The 22,186-nt window shown below is 26.4% G+C and overlaps 1 protein-coding gene across 1 annotated transcript; it reads left to right on the top strand.

Annotated features, from left to right (window-relative positions):
- Nucleotides 1-33: 33 nt before the first annotated feature.
- Nucleotides 34-21,736, top strand: LOC107439636 (SEC61 translocon subunit alpha). The gene is made up of 12 exons (XM_016052301.3): nucleotides 34-366; nucleotides 1,777-1,844; nucleotides 3,486-3,551; nucleotides 4,213-4,423; nucleotides 8,436-8,545; nucleotides 9,104-9,257; nucleotides 10,560-10,720; nucleotides 11,207-11,347; nucleotides 13,117-13,173; nucleotides 14,538-14,729; nucleotides 18,782-18,929; nucleotides 21,507-21,736. Exons 1-12 carry the CDS (start codon nucleotides 360-362, stop codon nucleotides 21,620-21,622), a joined length of 1,431 nt encoding a protein of 476 aa, XP_015907787.1. The 5' UTR covers nucleotides 34-359; the 3' UTR covers nucleotides 21,623-21,736.
- Nucleotides 21,737-22,186: the final 450 nt, after the last annotated feature.

Below are 22,186 nucleotides of genomic sequence, written 5' to 3'. Positions count from 1 at the left end.
GTTAATTTATAGAAGCCACTAATATTGAAAAGTAAAGAAATAGTATCTTTTATTAAGATGATTAGGCAACAAGCCATCCTGTCACGATTTCCGTTCCATAAAAATACCAAAAAACTCACTCTACGCAACGTCATCGAGTTTTCTTTCCTAACAGCCGCTTTTCATCGTGATGTGGCAGGGCACAAGATACTGAAATTTTTGTTGGTAGTTGATAAAAGGTTACAAATAAGCAACTTTGACACGTGTTAAGAGTTTTTCAATTAGTAAATGTATAAATTTTTTTAGAGTTAATGTATAGATTTTTTTAAAAATAGATCTTATTTGATAATTTATTATAGAAACGATCAAGAAACATCAAAATGGGAAGTAAGTGTTTCTATCTTTGCTATGTTTTCAGTTCTGTGTATTTCCACAATCGAAAGAGATATACATTCTGTGAGATATACGACTATAGAAAGAGATTACAAATTTAACATTCCTATTAACAACTGCTAATCATTTAATTGCTAACATTAAGTTATCATTGTTGTGCTACTTGTCATGATCAAGTACAATATTACAATTTCTTTGTGTACTTATGTATCTTGAGCCATTGATTAGTTAATAAAAAGACTTCTTTAAAAATTGCTTTTGCTTTAAGATGTTTTTTTCCCAATACAAATGTTAATCTTGTCCTGTGATCCTTATTCTTAGTTAGATCATGATCTGATTTTGTTAGGTGTGATGTGCCACATAATCACTTGTTTTTACTTTAAATATTATCGCAGTTTTTTGTAATTCCCTTAAAAAGTTTCATTTAAATTTTTAAATTAATAAGATTCTAAGAAATTATATATAACCATACGATTTATATTAAGATTGTTGAATTTTAAACTCGGATTTAAAAGTAGAGTTAACTTAGGATCATCAAAGGTCAGACGGCGCTGAAATATTACCAAAATTTAAGTATTAAAGAACCCCACATATCTGCAAAGTACAATTTGCTTTTATTGATAACAATTGTCAAAATAAAATTTAATGTAAGTATTAGGAAAATGTAAACAAACAGGTTAACACAATCTTTTTAATTATAACTAATTCTAAAATGGTTAATATTTAAAAAATACAATCGAAAATTATTTCTTTACAAAAGTAATTTATTAAAAATGGATTTTCACAATAATAATAAACCTTGCCTGATTTTTAAAATTGCACTGTAGATTTAAAAAAAGCAATGATATTTAAAATAAGTGGTTATAAAAGTACACTATTACTACATTTTGTAGTTTTAAATTTTATATTAAATATCAAACTACGTTAAATAATACAGTAATAGGTTACTTATTATCATAATGACATCATGTTTCAATCTTTCTGATACTTTTGAATGAATCTTACCTTTGAATGTATTCACTTTTTTAAATAATCTTTTAATATAACCTTTCAATTTAAATATAATTTTTGAAATATAATCTTTCTGATACTTTTGAATGTAACTTACCTTTGAATGAATCTTACCTCTGAATGTATTCACTTTTTTAAAACATTACAAATAATATTAATTTTATTTTGCGAAGAAGATAACAGAATATTTAAGTTAACAGCAAATCAGCAATATTATATCGCTAAGCAATGTTAATTATTTATATAAATTTTCTAGTTTAAAATTTAAAAAATTGGTTTAAATCAATTTTAAAAATAATTTTGTTTTATATATTTGCTGTACTTTTATCTGTTTTTATTACTCTCTTATTGATATTTAATTATTGATGTTTTTTTTCCCCTACCTTGTTTCAGTTAAGTTTTTGGAGGTTATAAAGCCATTCTGTGGCATTTTACCTGAAGTAGCTAAACCTGAAAGAAAAGTAAGTTTTTAATTTAAATTTGATTTATAACTTCATTTATTTGTTTTTTCTTTATATATTTTTTAGGTAGGTGATATTAATTGTAGTTAGCTATTCTATCAAAATTATACGTTAATGATTTTTTGAAAATATTTTGTCGAAATAACCAATGGTTTCCTTACAGATTTATGGGATTCAAAGAGAAATCTATAATTTAATGACTTTAAATAGTACATTTTACTGATCAGGGGTCTGTCTAGGTTTTTCTGAGAAGTACCTATTTTGTGAAAAATTAAAAATTATAATAAAAAATCAAACACAAAAATATGGATTTATTGTTTCTTAAGGGATGCAAAAATAAAATTTTAAGAAAAAGTATTTTTTGAAACTATTGTTATTCATAAAGTTGAATTTGTGAAGGTACCGCTAAACGGTAGTAAATGTGGCCTGGACAGATCCGTACTGACGTCTGATAGTTACAGCTAAAGAATGTTGAATCTTGCTGGAAATTGTTGACAGTACAACTTTCCTTCAAATAATATCATATGTACAATAGGGAACCGATTATCTGGAATGTTCGGGACAATTGCTATTCCGGATAACTGATTTTTAAGGTATTCTAAATCGCTACAAAAAGTAGTTTTTATTGTTAAACCCAACTAAAGAAAATAAATATTTGGAAATAATCTTAAAAATAAGAAAAAACGATGAAGTAATACACTAATGATTATTTCCAAAATGATGGTAAGGTAACATCTTCAAAAAAAGAAAGAAAAATCGTAAAATCTTATGAGGAAAAAAAATTTAAAAAAAAAAATGGCGAGAAAATTTATCGAATTTCGTTCCGGTTTTTTGGTTTTCCGGTTTTCTGATAACGGGTTCTGTACTGTACTTGTTTTTCTTGGATTATTTCTTTTTCAGATCTCAGTATTTTCTAGTAATGTCATGATTTTTGACTGCTGTTGGGTATCTAGCCTATTTTACATTCAGTTAAGCAGACTTACTAATTTTTTTTACTTAGCAACTTTGAGTTTTTTTAAAATTAATAGCACCATGTATGACTGTATGAATGAAACAGTTGGCAACAAATGAGACAAGGTTTTTATTTATAGTAATCAATCTGCTGCACGCAACATGTTATTCTATGCAATAATATATATAAATTATGTTATGTGTTAAAATATGGAAAATTTGCTATCAGCTTTTTTCTTTCTTTTATAAAACAGTCATATTACACAGTTATAGCCTACTATTAATCATTTTTATAAAATTATCTGTCTGATACTTTTATATATAAATATTTCAAAAAATTTTGTGCTTCATACTTTCCTCTTTTCTGATTCTAGATTGTGTGCCTTTTTAATTGTTTTTTTTTTTAGAGCAGCCATTAGATATTCAATTATTCCCTTCAAAATACAAAAGTGTAATCAGCTGAAATCAGAACACACCACTTTTTATTGTTGCTTTGATTGAATTTAGCATTTGATTGAATATAAGTATAAAAAGATAACCTCTTTAATTTATACAAATGAATTTTTTTGGCTGCAAGAATTTTTCCTAATTTATAATTGATTGTTTGTGTGTATCCTAAATACTTTTTATGATTGATTTTTATTTAATGCAAAGCATTTTCTTATGTTTGTTTGTTCTATTCTTTTCTAGATTCAGTTTCGAGAAAAAGTTCTATGGACTGCCATAACCTTATTTATTTTTCTTGTGTGTTGTCAGGTGAGAAATTTTAATCTTTAAATTGTTTTTAAGATATCTTTGTTTTGCTGCTGCTAAATAGATAAAAATGACTAATTTTTCTTCTATGTTTATTAAATAGTAAGACATATTATGGCAGTAAAATTTTTTTTCTGAAATGAAAGAGAATAAGTTTTCTTTTATTTATGTAAGAATCTGTATTTTCATAAGTAAATTTATAATTTCTGTTATGTTTTTTCTCGCATAAGGTTTCTATACAATTAATATATTTAATTAATTTTCATATTTATTTTATTCATTTTTCGTATAATTTAGCTTTTCAGTTTTTTAATATATTGGGAAAATTATTTTAATCTAACATAATAGTATAAAATTCATTTTTCAAATTTATTTAAATATTTTAGTGTTTTTTCATAGTCTCTAATATAAAAAGAATTATAAATTTTGAATTTTTAAAATTTGAATGAATAAAAAATGTAAGCCACACTTGCTCTGGGCTGTAAGATTAAAGTTGTAGGTTTTTGAGTTCTCGTTTCTTTTCTTTTCTTCATTTGTTCTCTTGAAAAGTCTTATTTTCTCTAGACTTTTATGTATTTTCTTTTTGGACTTATCTAAAATATTTTCTATTTTAGTCACTATTTTCTTTTAACTACTAATTTTATTTTTTATTTTTATTTTTTAGATTCCTTTGTTTGGAATCATGTCATCAGATTCTGCAGATCCTTTTTATTGGATGCGTGTTATTCTAGCTTCAAATAGAGGTACACTAATGGAACTTGGTATATCACCCATTGTAACATCTGGTCTTATTATGCAACTTCTGGCTGGTGCAAAAATAATCGAAGTCGGTGACACTCCTAAAGATAGAGCCTTATTTAATGGAGCTCAGAAATGTAATTATTATATATGCTCTTTTTTTATTTAATGTTTTTGTTTTTGCAGAGTTCTCCCTAGGAATAAAAAAAAACCTTCCTTACAGAAAAGTGCATTTTGAGTTCTAAAAGGCCACTCAACACTGTAAAAATTTATTGAATGAGTAATATTATGTAATAGCTGAATTTGATTCTCAGCAGTTTTTAAATTATCCTCTTATACTATTTTATGTGTGGATTTCAAAAAGTAATACTCACTAATTATCGACTTCAGAGAAAAATTTGTAGTGTATAAAAATATTTAAAGACATCCTAAAAGACAATTGCTGCGCACAAATTTTTTCCAAAAACAGTAAACTAAAAAAAAAAAAGCATTTATTTAAAAACAACTTGAAGGTTTTTTCTATAATTTAAACTGAAAATTATGAGACAATTAAAATTTTAAAGTGCATTTTTATTTGAAAAAAATTTTAAAATTTGAAATTGTTTGAAAAATTTATTAATATACTCACACTTTCCCCCCAAAACAGAAACTTATAAAATTTTAACCAGCTGAGAATAATACTAATAACATAAATATTTATAATAGTTATCAGAATTAAACATATAAACACAGATGATTTTACCAGTGTAATTATTATTTAAACAGTGAATTAATTTTTTTAATGGATTATAAATAAAAAGTAGTGATTTTAAGGGATGGCAGAAAATGTTTTATAGTTTTTAATTTATAGCTATCAATTATGTATCTGCACCCATTTTTTTAGATTTTTAATCTTAAGGTATTTTGGAGAAAAGAAATAAGTCATGTTCTTATAGTAAGAAAATGCAGTGTGTTTATTGTTTCGTTTTTTATATATATGTCTGTTCAGAAGTGTTAAATAATAGTTTTGTGTATATCTATTGCTATATTTTTATGAAATTTACAGCAGACTGGCAATAAAACTGTTGCCTGGGAGATAAACATTTGATATATATCAGTTTTTTTATTTTTGAAATGCATGTTTTTTGTTTAAAACTTCAAATTTCATAGGTTTGCAATACTTAATTCCGTTTTCACCATCGGGTGTAGGCACAGCAAATCAGTTGCCTGGGAAATAACGTTTGATATAGATCTGCAGTTATTTATGAAATGCATGTTTTTTTATCAAAAAATTACTGCTATACAAGTGAACTTAGAGTTCAATATGGTTGCAATATTTGATTCCACTTTAGTCTTGTGATGAAAATGGCAACAATAAAAATGTGCCAAAAGTTGTTGACGAGAAAAAAATTGCCAAATACACTGATTTGTTGTGCAGATGCATAGCAAATCAGTTCCAAAATTTACTTATTACATTTCTTAGATTTTTGTAAACTAAGAAAAAAATGCAAATTAAGCCATATATGAATAAAAATGTACTATGCTCTATACAATGCATTAAATGTTAAAACTTCATAGGATTTCATAGTCTATCTTAAATAAAGATTTGCCTATAAAAATAAGAATTTTTTATCAACCACAATGATTGAGTTCTGATTACAATAGTTTAGTTCAGAGGTTGGTTAAAAGTATGGCTCTCTTATTAATATTTTTCTATTTTACCTGTTTCACGATATATCTGCTACTAACTACGTTAGAAAAATTACCTTTGCACCTTTTTATGAAACTTGCTTAGTTAAAGAGTTTCAGGCAGAAATATTTTTTAACTTCATCAATTATTTCTGGAAATTGAAATTAAAAATAAGACTTTTAAATTTAGAAATTATTTTAAAATTACGTAAAAAAATTAAATTTTTTTATTTTTAAATTAAGTAATAGATAATTCAAAATATATTTTCCTTGAAGTTGATTTTAGAATAACAATAAAAGGTTCATATTTTTGCCATGTCTCTTGACTAAACTGTGGAACATATCTTCTAGATTGTGTTTACTTCTATTAATTGAGGTCAAAATTTTCAATCTGTTGGAAACCTATTAAAGAAAAAAATTCACTTAGAAAAAATACTTGTCTGTACCTTATGGTGTAACTTAAATTAACGTGTTTAATGATATTATATTTTTTCAATCGTGATGACTAAGACTGGGCGATATTAGAAATTATATATCGTGATGCATCGTCAGTTTTGCATCGCGATATAGCATTTTTGAATTTCATTTACTTGTAAGGCACAGAAAGTCAGATTTCTATCAAAACTTCATACTCAGATTGATTTCAATCAATTTATAAATTTGAAGGTATATATGTTTTGCTTAAGAAAGCTATTAAATAAATTGACTACAATGTTCAAATCTTACTTAAAATATTTATTGAAATATTTGTTTAGAAATTCATAACACGCGTAAAACAAAGTGCTAAAAACTTTTTTTAAAGCGTTTTTTACAAATTAATATTTTCTTGTACTATTATGCATAAATAATTACATAATTATTAAGTTTGATCGTAATGATCAATTTCTAAATGAAACGTTAAAAATTAACGTTAAATGTTTAAAACAAAGTGCTAAATAAATTTTAGAATAAAAAAAACACTTTTAAAGAACTCTTTTTTTTTTCATTTCAGTCATTATAGTTCTATTATAGTTCATTTACGTCACACTAGAGCTGCACAATGGGCTATTGGCGACGGTCTGGGAAACATCCCTGAGGATGATCCGAAGACATGCCATCACAATTTTGATCCTCTGCAGATGGGATGGCACCCCCGCTTCGGTAGCTCGACGACCTGCAAGCGAAGTCAAGCACTTTACGGTAGAACAGTTTAACGAGGACTAATACCACACACCCTCAGTCCCTAACCAGACTGATCTAAGTGGTCACTCACCCGCACACCGACCGCAGCCAGTGATGCTTGACTTCGGTGATCTGCAGGGAACCGTGTCTTAATGATCAGTGCACAGCGGGACCTTATCATTTCAGATAAATAATTAAATTAAATTAAATAATGACCGAATTATGAACGAAAAACAAAGTAAGATATAATTACTTAATAATAAAAAAAATTGTGATATTCGATAATATATTTAGCTAATTAACAAATAATATGAAAAGAATATTTTTTAAAAAAAATACTAATAAAACGAAGTGCTAAATGATTTTTAAAATATGAATAAAATATGCAAACCTTCCAAATTTTTAGTTGATTGACTTATGTTCAAATCCAAATGACAAAAATAAATTTTGTTTTAACTTTATTTCTAAAAATAAAAACAACAAGATTTATAAATTTAAAATCAGTAATAAAAACTCATTAAATTATTAGAAGTTTCATCCAAAAAGTTTTTAATAAATTAAAAGAAAGTAAAAAAATAGCCTAACAAATTCAATTCTTTATGGGTGCCTAAATTAGATTGCCGATAATTTTCATTAAAAATGAAAAGTTTTTTTAAAAAAAACTTATCTAATTAATGAAGAAACTCTTCTTTATGTATTCTTTTCAATAATAGATTGCCTTCAGAACAAGGTAACATCGGCGATCACGAAGTTAGTCCCACTGAAAATAATCTACAAGAAAAGACGCGACAAAGAAAAAAAAAGCTAAGAGGTGCGAAAAGGAACATGCGATATAACGATATGTGTTCTCAAAACTCTGATTCTGATTCTACAGCTCACCAATCAAGGCCATTTCAAAATAACGAAACAAACATCGTCTTCCACAGCACGAGTCGACATCGGAACGTAAGAGAAGAGTCTTATATCGTTTGGCGCTCGTTGTCTTTACTCGACGGCTTAAATCAGATTTCTGATGCATCTCCTTGAATGAAAGTCGCTGTATCGTCTTGCCGATATATGCGTTAAATCGATATGTCTCGATACATCGATTTATAGCCCTGTCCTAGTGATGACCTTATTTTAATCACTAAAAATTTGATCATAATTTGGGTGTAAAAATTTTTCTTCTACTTTGCACACTATACAAGAAAAATAAATTATTTTAAAATTTTGATTTAGTGCAAGCTAAAAGTTAAATTTAATTGATCTTCATGCTAATCATTTCAAAATATGCATTTGAAGTTTCTGAATTAAGTGTAATTATTTCTTTTTATTTTTTAGTATTTGGTATGGTAATCACAATTGGACAAGCCATTGTGTATGTGATGACTGGAATGTATGGTGATCCTGCTGATATTGGTGCTGGTGTTTGTATTCTGATCATTATCCAGGTATGAAAAGTTTATGTAATTGTAAATCTTAATTTAGTATATATTGCAAGGTCTGATTTAGTGTGATCTCTGGCAATAACGAGGCTATGGTACAGCAACCGAAAAATGAGAAATATTTAAGTCAATGACCAGCAAAGATATTGCTATACTAGTTATTGACCAGATTCTTTCTTCCATTGACTATGTCTACTTGTATGTTCTACATAAATTTTTTTGTGAATTACGCCATTTATATTTATTGTTGCATCCACTTTAATTCTAAACTTTTTGTTGCATTTGAAAACAGTTTTTGTCGATCAAAATTCTGATTGGGAACATTTAGAAACCATTTTTAAAAAATTACACTTTGTCAATTTTAAAACATTAACAATGTGTCAGTTAATGTTGATGACTTTGATGAAAAATTTATTTTCTAGTTTTTTCTTTCGCATTACAGTACTCTTGCAGTATTAAATTTTCTCAGTTCCTTTAATTTTCTTTATAAATGAGCTCATTATTATACAGTTGTATGTATATGTGTGTAGAAGCAAAAAATGTTGATTATAAATTTTTTTCCAGTTATTTGTTGCTGGCTTAATTGTCTTGTTGCTTGATGAGTTGTTGCAGAAAGGATATGGATTAGGTTCTGGAATCTCCTTATTTATTGCCACAAATATCTGTGAGACAATTGTCTGGAAGGCTTTCAGTCCTGCCACTGTAAATACTGGAAGAGGTATGAAATTCAATGAAAATTGATCTATGCATTAATCTGGTAAATGGACTGTTGAGTTGGTTTTAATTAAAAAAGAATTTAAATTTTTTTCCAATTAATAACATGCTTAGGGTGTAGTAGCTATGTAATTTGACTTCTTCAAAATTTTTAAAAACTTTTAAAAAGTTCATAGTTTAAATAAAACTGTTTTATAGCCATTGAAAAATTAATTTTTCATTCTAGAATCTTTTTTAAACAGATTTTTTCTTAAAATGCAATAAAAGCCCGACTATCAAGTAACTGGATGTTCAGAAATGCAAAGATTTAGTTTAAAAAATGTGCCACATTATTGCTGAACCAGAACTGCACAAACTCAAACACAGTATTATAATAGTCCAAATTTAAGAGAGTATTAATTTTTATGCTCAGTATAAGAAGGGAGTCAATCTGTGACTAACTCGATATACTGAAAAGTTGTGGATTATACATCCTCTTTATTTAAAACTGTCTTTTTTTAGAACTTGACAGAATAAATTTAATATTCTGTATTTACTACCTGTTTATATTTGTACTTATTTACACTTAAGTTTTTTAAAAAAGATTTCTATTTTTTATAATATTTCTTTGAAATGTTGTAGTAGTTGAAGACGTTGAACTATTATGATACTGGCAAAAATTCTTTACCCAAAATGTTTCAAAATTTATATAAACTTATCAAAATAAAGTTTATATTGTTAGATTGTTGAAGATTGGAATTAGATTTTTCAACCTAGTTTAGTTTATTAGTGTCCATTCACTAATTAATTTGTAAAGTTTTATAAACTGTTTTAAGTCTGAGTCATAGTTGAACTAAGGCTTCTATGACCAGTTTTGCTATTTAAGTAATTTATAATATATTTTTGTTTTAGTTTAATCTTATTTGTTTTTAATATTTATTTTACTATTTATCTTATTTGTTACTAGCATTAATATTTGTTATTTTATTATTTCAAATGTTAGATTTTCTGCTCTATTTCTCAATAAGTAATAAGTTCTTTCACTTATAAAAACTTGCTTTAAGTTATTATATAGAATTAAATTCTGTACTTCACTCTCACGGTTTTATAAATTCTACACTTTACATCTTAGCATTTAAACAAAAATATTGATAGCTTAAATTTGCTACCCACAAGATTCTTAATTTTTTTTTCCAAATGCCTTTTAAGTATTCTAATTTCTTTTTTTAGTATATTAGTGTCTTGCCTTTATATAGAAATAAATATCGAAACTTAAATTTACTTGTATTGATTGATTACATATTTATTTTCTTTAATGTTTTTACAGGAACTGAATTTGAAGGTGCTATCATTGCCTTATTTCACCTTCTTGCAACCCGTACAGATAAAGTAAGAGCTCTGAGAGAAGCATTTTACCGTCAGAATCTACCTAACTTGATGAATTTGTTAGCAACAGTCCTAGTTTTTGCGATAGTAATATATTTCCAGGTACAAATCTTTATTTTGTTTTGTTCACATGTTTATTATTTTTATAAGTAGTTGTATTAATCTTTTTAAGATAAAAGCATAGAAAAAGGATGTTTAAATCATTGCTTGTGAAATATTGGATTCAAATATTGAATATAAGATTAAAAAAATGTGCCATTTCAGCCTTATTAGCAAATTTTAACTATTTTATTATTTTATGACTAATATAATACAAGTGCCGATGAATGGTTACTTGGTGCACATTCTATATTAGAAAACCTCTGACAATAAACGTTTGTTTACTTGTAGAATAGCTTTTAAAACTATTAATTAATTTTTAAGTTTTTTTAATAGTTTAATGAGTGATATATACTTATTTATAATTTTTTAGTTGTGTTCAGTGTCAAAATATGATTTATTTTATTTTTAATCTGTAATCAATTCAAATGAGCTAAAATGAAATTGCATTCCAAATACTCTTAACATGCTTCTGTTTCTATTTTAAAGGGTTTCAGAGTAGACTTACCAATCAAATCAGCACGTTATCGAGGACAGTACAGTTCCTACCCCATTAAGTTGTTTTACACTTCTAACATTCCAATTATTCTCCAATCTGCACTTGTTTCAAATCTCTATGTAATATCCCAGGTAAAACTCTTTCTATATTTAAAGTTTATACTCGTATATTTTTAATTTTATCTTGTATAGTAGGGGTGAACAACCTTTTGAGCTTAGGATGCCTTTTAACAGCAGGTTGACCAATGAAAAGCCACATGCCCAAGTATTGCGACATGTTGATGACAATTATGCTATTTTTTATATAGACATCAATGTTTTTAATTCTATTTTTTTTTTTATCTATTAGCTTCAATATATATATGCAAATATGTGCAAAAATTTAAATGCTTTCAAATACTAAAATTCATTCAAAACTCAAATACTAAACTGATATTTTTCAAAGGAAAGAAAAAATTAGTAGATTTTTCAATGTATATGATTTTTAAAGTTTTATCATATCACATTTCACGAAGGTTTTTTCACAAAGTAATTTAACTGTAATGTTCAAATAATAAAAGCGAAATAACTATTTTACTGAGCAAAGTAAATGCAATTTAAATATTTGATTTTATAGTTGCCTAAAATGATTTTAAAATAAACATTTAATAAATAGAATTAAAGATAAATAAGATAAATGTCAAAATAAGATGAAACATTTAGTTTAGACATATTGACATAGAACATATTTTTGACTTTAGGTCATTTATATTTAGTGAATTATAAGACATTTAACGAATATTTACAATTATAGGATTACGGGAATTTACAATTGTTACGAATATTTACAATTATAGTCGTTAATTTTAGACTGTTTTTTAAGCTATAAAAAGTTAGGAATAAAATTAAGAAACAATAAGCAGTTTTCTCACCTACTTTATAATTTCATATTTTTTTAATAATATTTTATTAAAAATAACAAGATTTTTCAAAAAATACATGGAAATTAGTGCCAACAACAGTAAAAAAAAAAGATTGTACAATAGTTTGAAGAAATTGGTACAAATAAATCAAGTGTTAAAAGTTCTTATTAAAATGCATAATTTGAAAGTCTTAATAATACAATGTTAAAAATATCGGGATTTTCACAACCATACATAGAAGTAGCAATAACTACCAAAAAGAAAAAGATCAAAAAATAACTTGCATTGATGATAAAATCTGCACAAGTAAAGCAAGTGATAGAAGTGATGCGTAATTCAAAGGTCTCATGCCGTTTTATTGTATTAAAAATAGTGGGATTTTCTAAACTATGATGGAAAGCATTGCAATAACTGCTGAAAGGACAGTAAAAAATCTTGGATTTGCGATGAAATCGGGACAAATTAAGCCCATTAAAAATTATTATAAAAATGCAGTATATATATATAATAATATGTTATTAAAAATACAGAGGAATTAAAAACTACATAGAAATCTGACAATAACTGCCTGAAACACCATGGAAATTCACTTGGACTAAATGGGCACAAATAAATTGCTTCCAAAAAAACTAGATTTCGAAATTTGCGTATCAGAATCCGTTGCAATAATCCTAAAAAAAAAAAAGAAAAAAAGTGATGTAAGAAAAAACTAACGTTTACAATGGAATCTGCTCGGTTTGAGTGATTAAAAATACTTGAAATGTACGATTCAAAATTTCCGACTATTTCGTTTTTGTTTTAAAGAAAGAAGAAAAAAAAATTACAATAATTTTTCATTATGTTCAAGTGCTTTCGCGAATAGCATTTCAACAACCAGTGGCCCACATCTGGCGCAATAGCTTCAGGTTGTGCACCTCTATCTATAAGTTAACTGTTTGTTGTTTTACTATTTTTGTAATTAAAAATATTCATAAACAAATTTATGCATTTCAATTATAGATGCTTGCTGTCAAATTTAGTGGAAACTTCCTAGTTAACCTATTAGGAGTCTGGGCAGTAAGTGTTTTTCTTTTCACTTTATTGTTACTGATTTAGTTTATTTTTAATTTATTCTTTTATCAGGCATGAAAGTTTTCAGCTTTTACTCTGAATTCAGCTTTTTTTCAAAGCTTTTTAAGCTCCATACATTTATTAATTTCATAATGTTTGATTGCGTTTATGTTGAATTCAGCTTTTTTTGCTAACTGGTACTTTCATCCCTGTTTTATTTAACTTTTATTTATTAATATGTAGAAATATTTATTGAATTTTTGTCCAATTCTTAGAATTTGTAGTTGAACAAAAGTGGAACTTTTGCGATATTTAGCTATTTTAATTAATGAAAAAGTTTATAAAATTCAGCATAAAATTTTAATATTGCAATTAAGTATTATTGTGTCAATTGACAAACTTTGTTTTATTTTGTGATAAGTTGTGATCTTTGTGAATATTTTTAGATAAGGTTTTAAACTCAAATCACATTTGGGAATAAAAGAAATTAATTTTGGAAAATATAATACAGTACAGAACCCCTTATCCGGAAATCAGAGAACCGGAAAACCAAATAACCGGAACGAAATTCGATAAATTTTCCCGCCATTTTTGAAAAAACAAATGTTTTTCTCCTCATAAGATTTCAAGATTTTTCTTTCTTTTTTGAAAGATGTTTACCTTACCATCATTTTGGAAACAATCATTAGTGTATTACTTCATCGTTTTTTCTTCTTTTCAAGATTATTTCCAAATATATTTTTTTAGTTGAATTTGACAATAAAAAAAAACGGCTTTTGTAGCGATTCAGAAAACCGGAAAAATCAGTTATCCGGAATAGCGATGGTCCCGATCGTTCCGGATAATCGGTTCCCTACTGTATATTCAAATATTTTTGGATACTGTACTACTAGACACAGCAATAGCAAAAGGAAAGGATTTAATTAGGTTTGTTAAAGTAATACGAATGTCTTTCTGATGGATGATTGTTTCTCTTGGGTTTAAGTCTATGATAAATATTGAAATAAATTATTTTTTTTTTATTTGTCTCAAAATTTAACTTTACATATTCATGACACAAAATTTGTTTTAATTATTCGTATAGTAGATTAATGTGATGGCATAATTGATGCTTTGATATCATATTTTCTTATTTTATATGCCCCTTTTCAATTTTCGGAATTTCTCCTGCATTCTAATTTTTTGTACAAATTCATAAGAGGTTGCATTTTCCCACAAATACAAATTTTGTTGTGATGAACTACTAATCTTGCAAAATAGTCCAATGAGGTTTTTCTTCAAGTCACTTTTTAGTGTCTTAATTTCAAACATAATTTTAACTCTATTTTTTCTATTTTTATTGTGCTAAAGTATAATTTATATTTTTTAAGGATGTTGGTGGAGCTGGGCCTGCCAGAGCGTATCCTATTGGAGGTTTGTGTTATTACTTATCTCCACCAGAGAACTTAGCACATATTTTGGAAGACCCTGTTCATGCAGTGCTTTACATAGTTTTCATGTTGGGCTCATGTGCATTCTTCTCCAAGACCTGGATTGAAGTATCTGGATCTAGTGCAAAAGATGTAAGTACTTCTTACTCTGTGCATCATTTAATTTTGTTCTAAAAGTTAAGCTGAAATTGAGATAATTGACATTGAAAGTATCTAGTGTTAAATATCTGCAATGTTTTTCATTTTTGATTTTCAAACTTATTTTTGCAAGTTATCAAAACTTTGTTATATGAGATTTTAAAATTTCAATGATGTAATTTCCTTTGTTCTGAGCATATTAAATCAGGGTGGCCACCCACCTGGAAAACCTTGAAAACCTGGAATTATCAGGGAATTTTTTTATACTGGAAAAAACCTGGAAAAATCAGGGAAATATGGATAAAAACCTGGAAATGTTAAAGAAAAGCTGGAAATTTTTTCTTATATATTTTTTTAATTTCACTAATTTAAATTATTTGCTAATTTTCTTAATTTAAATTGTTTTATCCATTATACCCACATTTTTTAGACGGAAATGTATCTCCAAACAGTTAAAATATCATCTGTTTACTTTTCTTTCATCAAAATTTGCTCCATTATTACCCTGTTAAACTAGAATACAACATAAAATTCTCCCATGCAAATGTAGAAACCTTTGATCTCTATGCAGACTATGGGACTGTGCAATTTCGGAAAGGCAAAGATTATGGTGGATGTGGAAGACGGGGTTAGGATTCGGTTTTTAAATTCTGTCCGTGGGTTTGTTCGCACAATGATTCAAGTTTGTTTGCAATTGAGAGTGGTAATTTTTTATCTATTTTGACAAAATGAGTCAAAATGTTTTTGTATTTTTAACTCTATTAAATTCTCTAAAAATTAGTTGGTTAAAATTTAATAATAATGGATTTTATATTGCACTCTTTTTCTGAAAGCTTTTGAACTCCCATTCAAAGAAATCTGTAAATTATTTTTTCTCAGCAAACCAACCAATCACGCATTTCCCCCTATCACTAACAGCAATGTTTGTCGAAAAATTGTTATAATTCTTGCATTAATGCTAATTTTTTCTATTTCATTTTAACCTTTTATAGTATATTTTTATTTTGAAAAAAGTTTTTTTTAGAACTAACTATATATTAATATCAAATTTTACGGTTTTATTGATAAATATTAGTTTTTTGATTAAAAATTCGAATTGTATGGTTATCACAATATCGAAAGTTCGTAAATGTTGCTTGTATTCCAGAGATGATATTTCAAAACTATTCCTCTTTTTACCTAAAAAAGCTGACAATGACTATGGAATATATAGGAAACATATTAAATGATGTATATACATAAAATAAAATTTTTTTTATTCATATGTGTTTAGTCAGGAGAAGGGAAACGAAACTTAGTGTTTTAGTTCTGCACTGTACAAGATTCCAGTTGTTCAAACAAAAACAATTAACTATGCTAAACTAAAAAACTGTGTGTTTAGATTGGAATTCTTTAAATGTTTTGATTTCAAATAAGAATAAAAATCAAAAAGTATAAATTTTAAGGAATTTTATCTATTTTTTTCTTCTATAGAGTATAGAACTAAAAATTAGACAATTTTACATTTCTAACATTTATTTTTTTATACTGAATCTCTTAAAATAAAAATGCTATTTCAAAATACCATTATTTAAAAATTTCACTTGAGATATTGGTTTAAGGAAAATATGATCAGTGAATTTTATAAAAAGCACTGGTAAGATGAAATGCAGTATACAGTACAGCTTTATATTGAAATGTAATTACAGTGATTCACAAAAGTGTTGATACACTTATGACTTTCAATGAAATAAAACTATCCATTAATTAAAATGAATGTTTCAGAATGTATATTTAATGATAGAAAATGTGTTCTAATCTTAACAAAACTGAAATATTTTAAATGACAAGTTGAAATATTTTAAAAACAAAGGAAAAGTTTATTTTTAAGGAATCAATCATCAAAAAGTGACAAAAACTTTATCCCGCAAAAGTCATACACTTTTAAAGAAAAAACTCAGTCTATTAGTAAATCTAATTTTTCGTTAAATTAACATTTAGTGGAGTTTCCTTTAGCATCTACAATAGCTTTTAAAGGTTGAAAATACGTGTAACTAGTTTTTTTTTTTTTTTTTGTCAGGTGAAATTCGTGCAGAATATTTTTTTAAATTTTATAGGTAACTTTTACAACGCTCAATTGCAAATTTATGAATTTTTCCACAAAATTTATAAATTTAATCTCTGATATGAAGTCCTTCTTTTCAGCATTTTATCACATATTGCACAGTTCAATTGAATACAGTAAACTAATTTAACATATTCATTACTGATTTACCTCTTATGAAGACAAATAATCAAATTTGGTCTATTTTATTACGACCACAAGTCATTTTTAAATGATAAAATAAAATATTACGGAGTTAGCAAGCAAAAATTAAAATATAATTTTGCTATTATAGGTTTGATATTAAATTGCTAATAAAGAAATAAAAAATTAAATGAAAAATAATTAAATAAGAAAAGCAATTGACAATAATTTTAATTCTGAGATCCAAAACATTTAAATGTACGATGACTTTCGTGGGGTAACATTTTTGTTACTATTTAATTAAAAAATTAACTTTTGGCTTTTTTTTAAAAATATTCCGTGCAGTTTTGCTAAGAATAGATTATACATCTTATTTTCAAATACCAATTGTGAAATATTCATTTTAATTATTGAATTTTTATTTCCTATTTCAATCTAAGTTATAAGTGAGTGAGCACTTTTGGGAGTCACTGTAATTATTAAGAATTATTGATATATAATCACCTGAAACGGTTTTCTTTTCCTTAATGAAAATATATTAAACAATACTTATCCAAGGTTTTATTGGTTATTTTGTCATTTTGTCGGTGCACTTTGAGCAAATACTACTTAAAGTAGCACATTAAATTCAATAAAAACAATTAAAATTATTCAATAAAAACAATATATTCTGCAAGCTAAACATATTTTCTCCATGTCTTAATTTTTTAAAAATTAATGTTGTACCAGAACATTAAAAAATAATAAAAATATCATGTAAAAAAATAAAAAATTTTTTCAAGATATGTTTAAAAAAATGACATTTTGAATAAGATATTTTATTATGTTGACACTTTTCTTGTACACATCCTACACTTTATAAGAAAAAAGGAAAAAAACACAAACCTGGAAATTTTAAGATTTTTACCTGGAAAAATCTGGGAAATTTGAAATCTGTTTTGAGTGGCCAACCTATAAATTTAATTCAAATTAGATATAAAATGTTGAATAATAGTTTTACTTTTAGTAGGGCTTTTTCGCACTGAAATATTTTTTTATTCTCGTCTTTTTATATCGATTAGAATTTTTTTTTTTCTTCCATCGTAACCCTCCTCGATCTTTATCTTTCTAAAGTAATAGAGTAGATTAAAGAAATTTTTTACATTTTCATTTAGACTGTTCCCTTTTTGTTGAAATAAGAAACTGCAACCATTTTTTTGCAGTAATGCTTTCTGAAAAAAATTTAAATGCTTAAAATTTGCAAATGACCAGTATTAGATGTCAATTATATATCATATTTTCTGTAATAATGCAGGATTTATATAAAACAATGAATTTTTTCTTTATAGAAATGTCCTAATATATTGCTTTAAAGGTTTTAACTGAATTTGTGCAGAAAGCATATAAAATCAAATAACTAATTTGTATGTTCTGCTACAAGTTAATAAAATTATAGCTTAGTTAACAAAATCAAGGTAACATAATTTTCACTTATACTTTTTGAGCCCTAGAAATGCAATGAAGGTTAGGGAGTTGTCTTATATGCCTTTCATACATTTAGACATGAAGATTTTTTATGGAACTTATAAATTAGGCTTACTTAAAAATGTACCTATTCTATAATATAGTTGAAAATTCAAGAAAGTAATAGTGTTATAGCGTGATTGAAGTTTGGAGATTTTGTAGCATACCATATATTCACCATTTTTTAATTAAAAATAGGAGATGGAACCACAAGTCTACTTAAACACATTCTTGAAAATGCAGTAAATATGTATAAATTGTACTTCCTATAACAATCCACTAAGGAACTTTCAATACATTATTTTCTTTAATATAGGTTGCCAAAACTTTGAAAGAACAGCAAATGGTAATGAGAGGCCACAGAGAAAAATCAATGATTCATGAATTGAATCGATACATTCCAACTGCAGCTGCCTTTGGAGGATTATGTATTGGTGCACTATCTGTTCTTGCAGATTTTCTTGGTGAGTCCTTTCTATTTTCAGTGCTTAAATCTTTTTTTTTTTCTTAAAAAAATAGTGTTTTCTGGATATACAATGATTACGCCAAAATAACAATTTGTATGATTCCCTATTTCTGTAAATTTCGAGTTCAAGCAAAGCAATTACTTTTGATCTTAACATTGAAATGTTAAATTTTAAAATATGTCATTGTTATTAGTGTAAGTAATTATTGTAATGTACTTATAAATGCATTTCAATTTCAAAGATTCATGTTTAATGATTTGATCACATCTGTTGTTAGTTTTTAATTTTACTGACTTTTTTTTTTACGAAAAATATCTAGTATTGCTTTGATAAGAACATTTATAATAGTTTTTTTTGTCCTACTATAAAAGAAAAATACAGTATTAGACGACTATATCTTGTTCCTCATTAATCTGAAAAATGACAGAAATACTTTGGTGATCAATTGATATTATTCTATTTAGCTAAGCTTACTAATTTCATAAAATATGCTGTTTAATAGAGAATTAAGTGTATATTTACTCTAAAATGTGTATCAACTAAATGAAGCCATCTTGTTTTTTATTATTTTTTTTATATTTATTAATTTTTTTTTGTTGCCATAACTGGATGCAAGGAAAATCAAACAAATTCATTAAGGATATCTAAACACATATTAAGGGGGAACTCACTTCCTACTCTACCTGGTCAGGTCTTATTAACATAGGCTAAAAGATGTCAATTAAGTGAAAAAGGAGAGGAAATAAAGTGTCCCATCGAAATAAAGCTACTTCTGATCAGGGTTAGCAGGATATAAATTACTTGATTAAAATTGCAATTTGAATCACTTAATTTTTTTTGAACAAATCATTAATTTAGAAAATAAACTGATTTTTTTTTATAAAAAAAATCAATATTTTTGTTTAATAAATAATTATCAACCGTTTTAAAAAAGTTATTTTCTTTTAATAAATCATTAAGTCGAAAATATTTTTATAGATATGTTTAGGGTGTGATTTTTCTTAAAGTCTGATTTCATTGATAATGAATGTTTTAACAAGAAATAATGAAAAGGTAAATTTTTATATTTAAAAAAAATACTTCTAAATAAATTAAGTTAGAGACATATAAGAGAAGCGTTTAACTGTGAAATTATAATTTTTCATTATCATTGTGTAAAATAATTTGCTGGAAATTATGCACATTTATTATGCCCCATCAATTATACCTGTTAAGTTTTATGGTTATTTGAATACTTTAAGTGCTTTTAAAGCATATTAAATATGTACTTTTTACCAATATTGATGAAAAACTTGTTCTGTCCAGAAAAACTAAATTTTTTTTAATGTCATTAGAGCTACACTATTTTATTCTGCATTGGATATCGAACTATCAAACTGCCTCCCTGTCTTTAAAATTTTAGGATGTTTATCTTAAACAAAAATAACCATGATTTATTTCAATGATTAGTTATTAATAATTAAGAAAATAATTTTTAAAACATTTTAGTAAGAAATATTTAGAGTTAAAATTGTACAGTTAGAATGTTTTAGCTATATATTTTTTTCAAAATACTTTTTATACATTTTATTTGATCATTTGGCTAGTAAATATAAAAAAATCAGATTTGAATCAAAATGGATTTTTTTAAAACAAAATTTGAAAAGAAAAATTATGAATTCTGTCAATTTTGCTTCTTTTAATATCTAATATATGTCATGTGTATATGTATGACTTGAAATATATGATGTTATGTACTATTTATCCAACCCTGGAGGACATTAGCCTCAATATAATCCTAGGTTCCAATGATAGTAGACTTTAAATTCTGCCACAAACTGCTACTTTTGCTTGGTATATACAGTCTTGCTAAAGATAGCCCTCATGTTTTCTTGGGGCCACCAAGGACAAGCTATTCATGGCAAGCACTCTAACCAACACTATGAAGTTTTTGAAAAGTAAATTGAGGCAGAAAAAGAAGGAAAGTAAATTGCCCTGCTGGAAAATCTGACTAGGGCCTCCAATTTTCTCTGCAAATGGCACTAAATGGATTTTTTGAACTTTTGATTAGACTCCAGATTTTGACTCTAGAACTTTTTGATTAACGGTAGCTTCCCACACAATTAATGAGCCTTCACCTTGCTGTATAATGCCGAAATCCTCTTTTGTCATGCCATTGTAATATCACACACAACTTTCAACAGACATGTCAGATTAGCATAGAAATTTTTTCCTGCAGAAAATGAGGCAAAATACTGAATTTTTTACTAATTCTTGATGCGAAAATTGGTGAACTCTAGTTAAAATCAAATTGTTGTCGGTTGAAAATCACTAATTTCTTCCATAGTATGTAAAAATTAGAAATTTTCTATTTATTATCTAATTAATCAGTTATGGGATAAACATTTGTTAGAGAGTAAAATGGTTAGAGTTAGATGTACCCTACCTTCCTACTCATCTCTGTTTAATAATGCTGACTTCGGGGTATAAGTTATCCAGATTTCTAGTAGATATCAGTGGTCAAATCCCACCAACATCTTTTTTTGCTTGGATGTAGTCAAACATGATTCTAATTCTTTGTTATTATTTTTCTAGGCGCCATTGGAAGTGGTACTGGTATTTTACTAGCCGTCACCATCATTTACCAATACTTTGAAATCTTTGTAAAGGAGCAGAGTGAAATGGGAGGAATGAGCACGTTACTTTTCTAAATTGAACTTTATATTAAAATCATATTTCATTAGAAACAGTACATGCTGTACCTTTCATCTCACACGAAGAAGAATAAAAAACAATGAAAGTGTTGTCTTCTTTCAATAACGAAATCTCTCTTGTTGAATCATGTTTTTATATAAATGCTTTTGACCCAACTATTTGTGATTTCACAATTCATTCTAACACTTTGAAGTTTTCTCTTTTAATGTCATTGACGGAGAAGTATTTCTTACTTTGTTATGAATTTGTGGGTTGATTTTAAAAATGTTTTTTAAGTTATTGACAATATTAAAAGAGTGATTTTAGTAGCTCTTGCATGAAGGAAAATGAATTCATAAAATAAAAAGCAAAAACCTCACTTAGAGTGCCTTAAACTTTGAGTAAAGCTTTAATTTTAAACCATAGGCACTAGTTTACTGAAAAGAATTGTTTGAATTTTAAAATAAACAAATACTTAAAATATTTTGAAAAAATTACGTAATTTTTTAAAAGGCTAAGTTGACCTGGATAAAAACATTGGAATCATTGAATAATTAATTTTTAGGAGTCCAAATAGATTG

The sequence above is a fragment of the Parasteatoda tepidariorum genome, chromosome 4, assembly GCF_043381705.1.
Source record: "Parasteatoda tepidariorum isolate YZ-2023 chromosome 4, CAS_Ptep_4.0, whole genome shotgun sequence".
NCBI classification, from domain to species: Eukaryota; Metazoa; Arthropoda; class Arachnida; order Araneae; family Theridiidae; genus Parasteatoda; species Parasteatoda tepidariorum.
The sequence above is the reverse complement of the archived record's forward strand: the minus strand, read 5'-3'. Positions and strand labels throughout refer to the sequence as shown.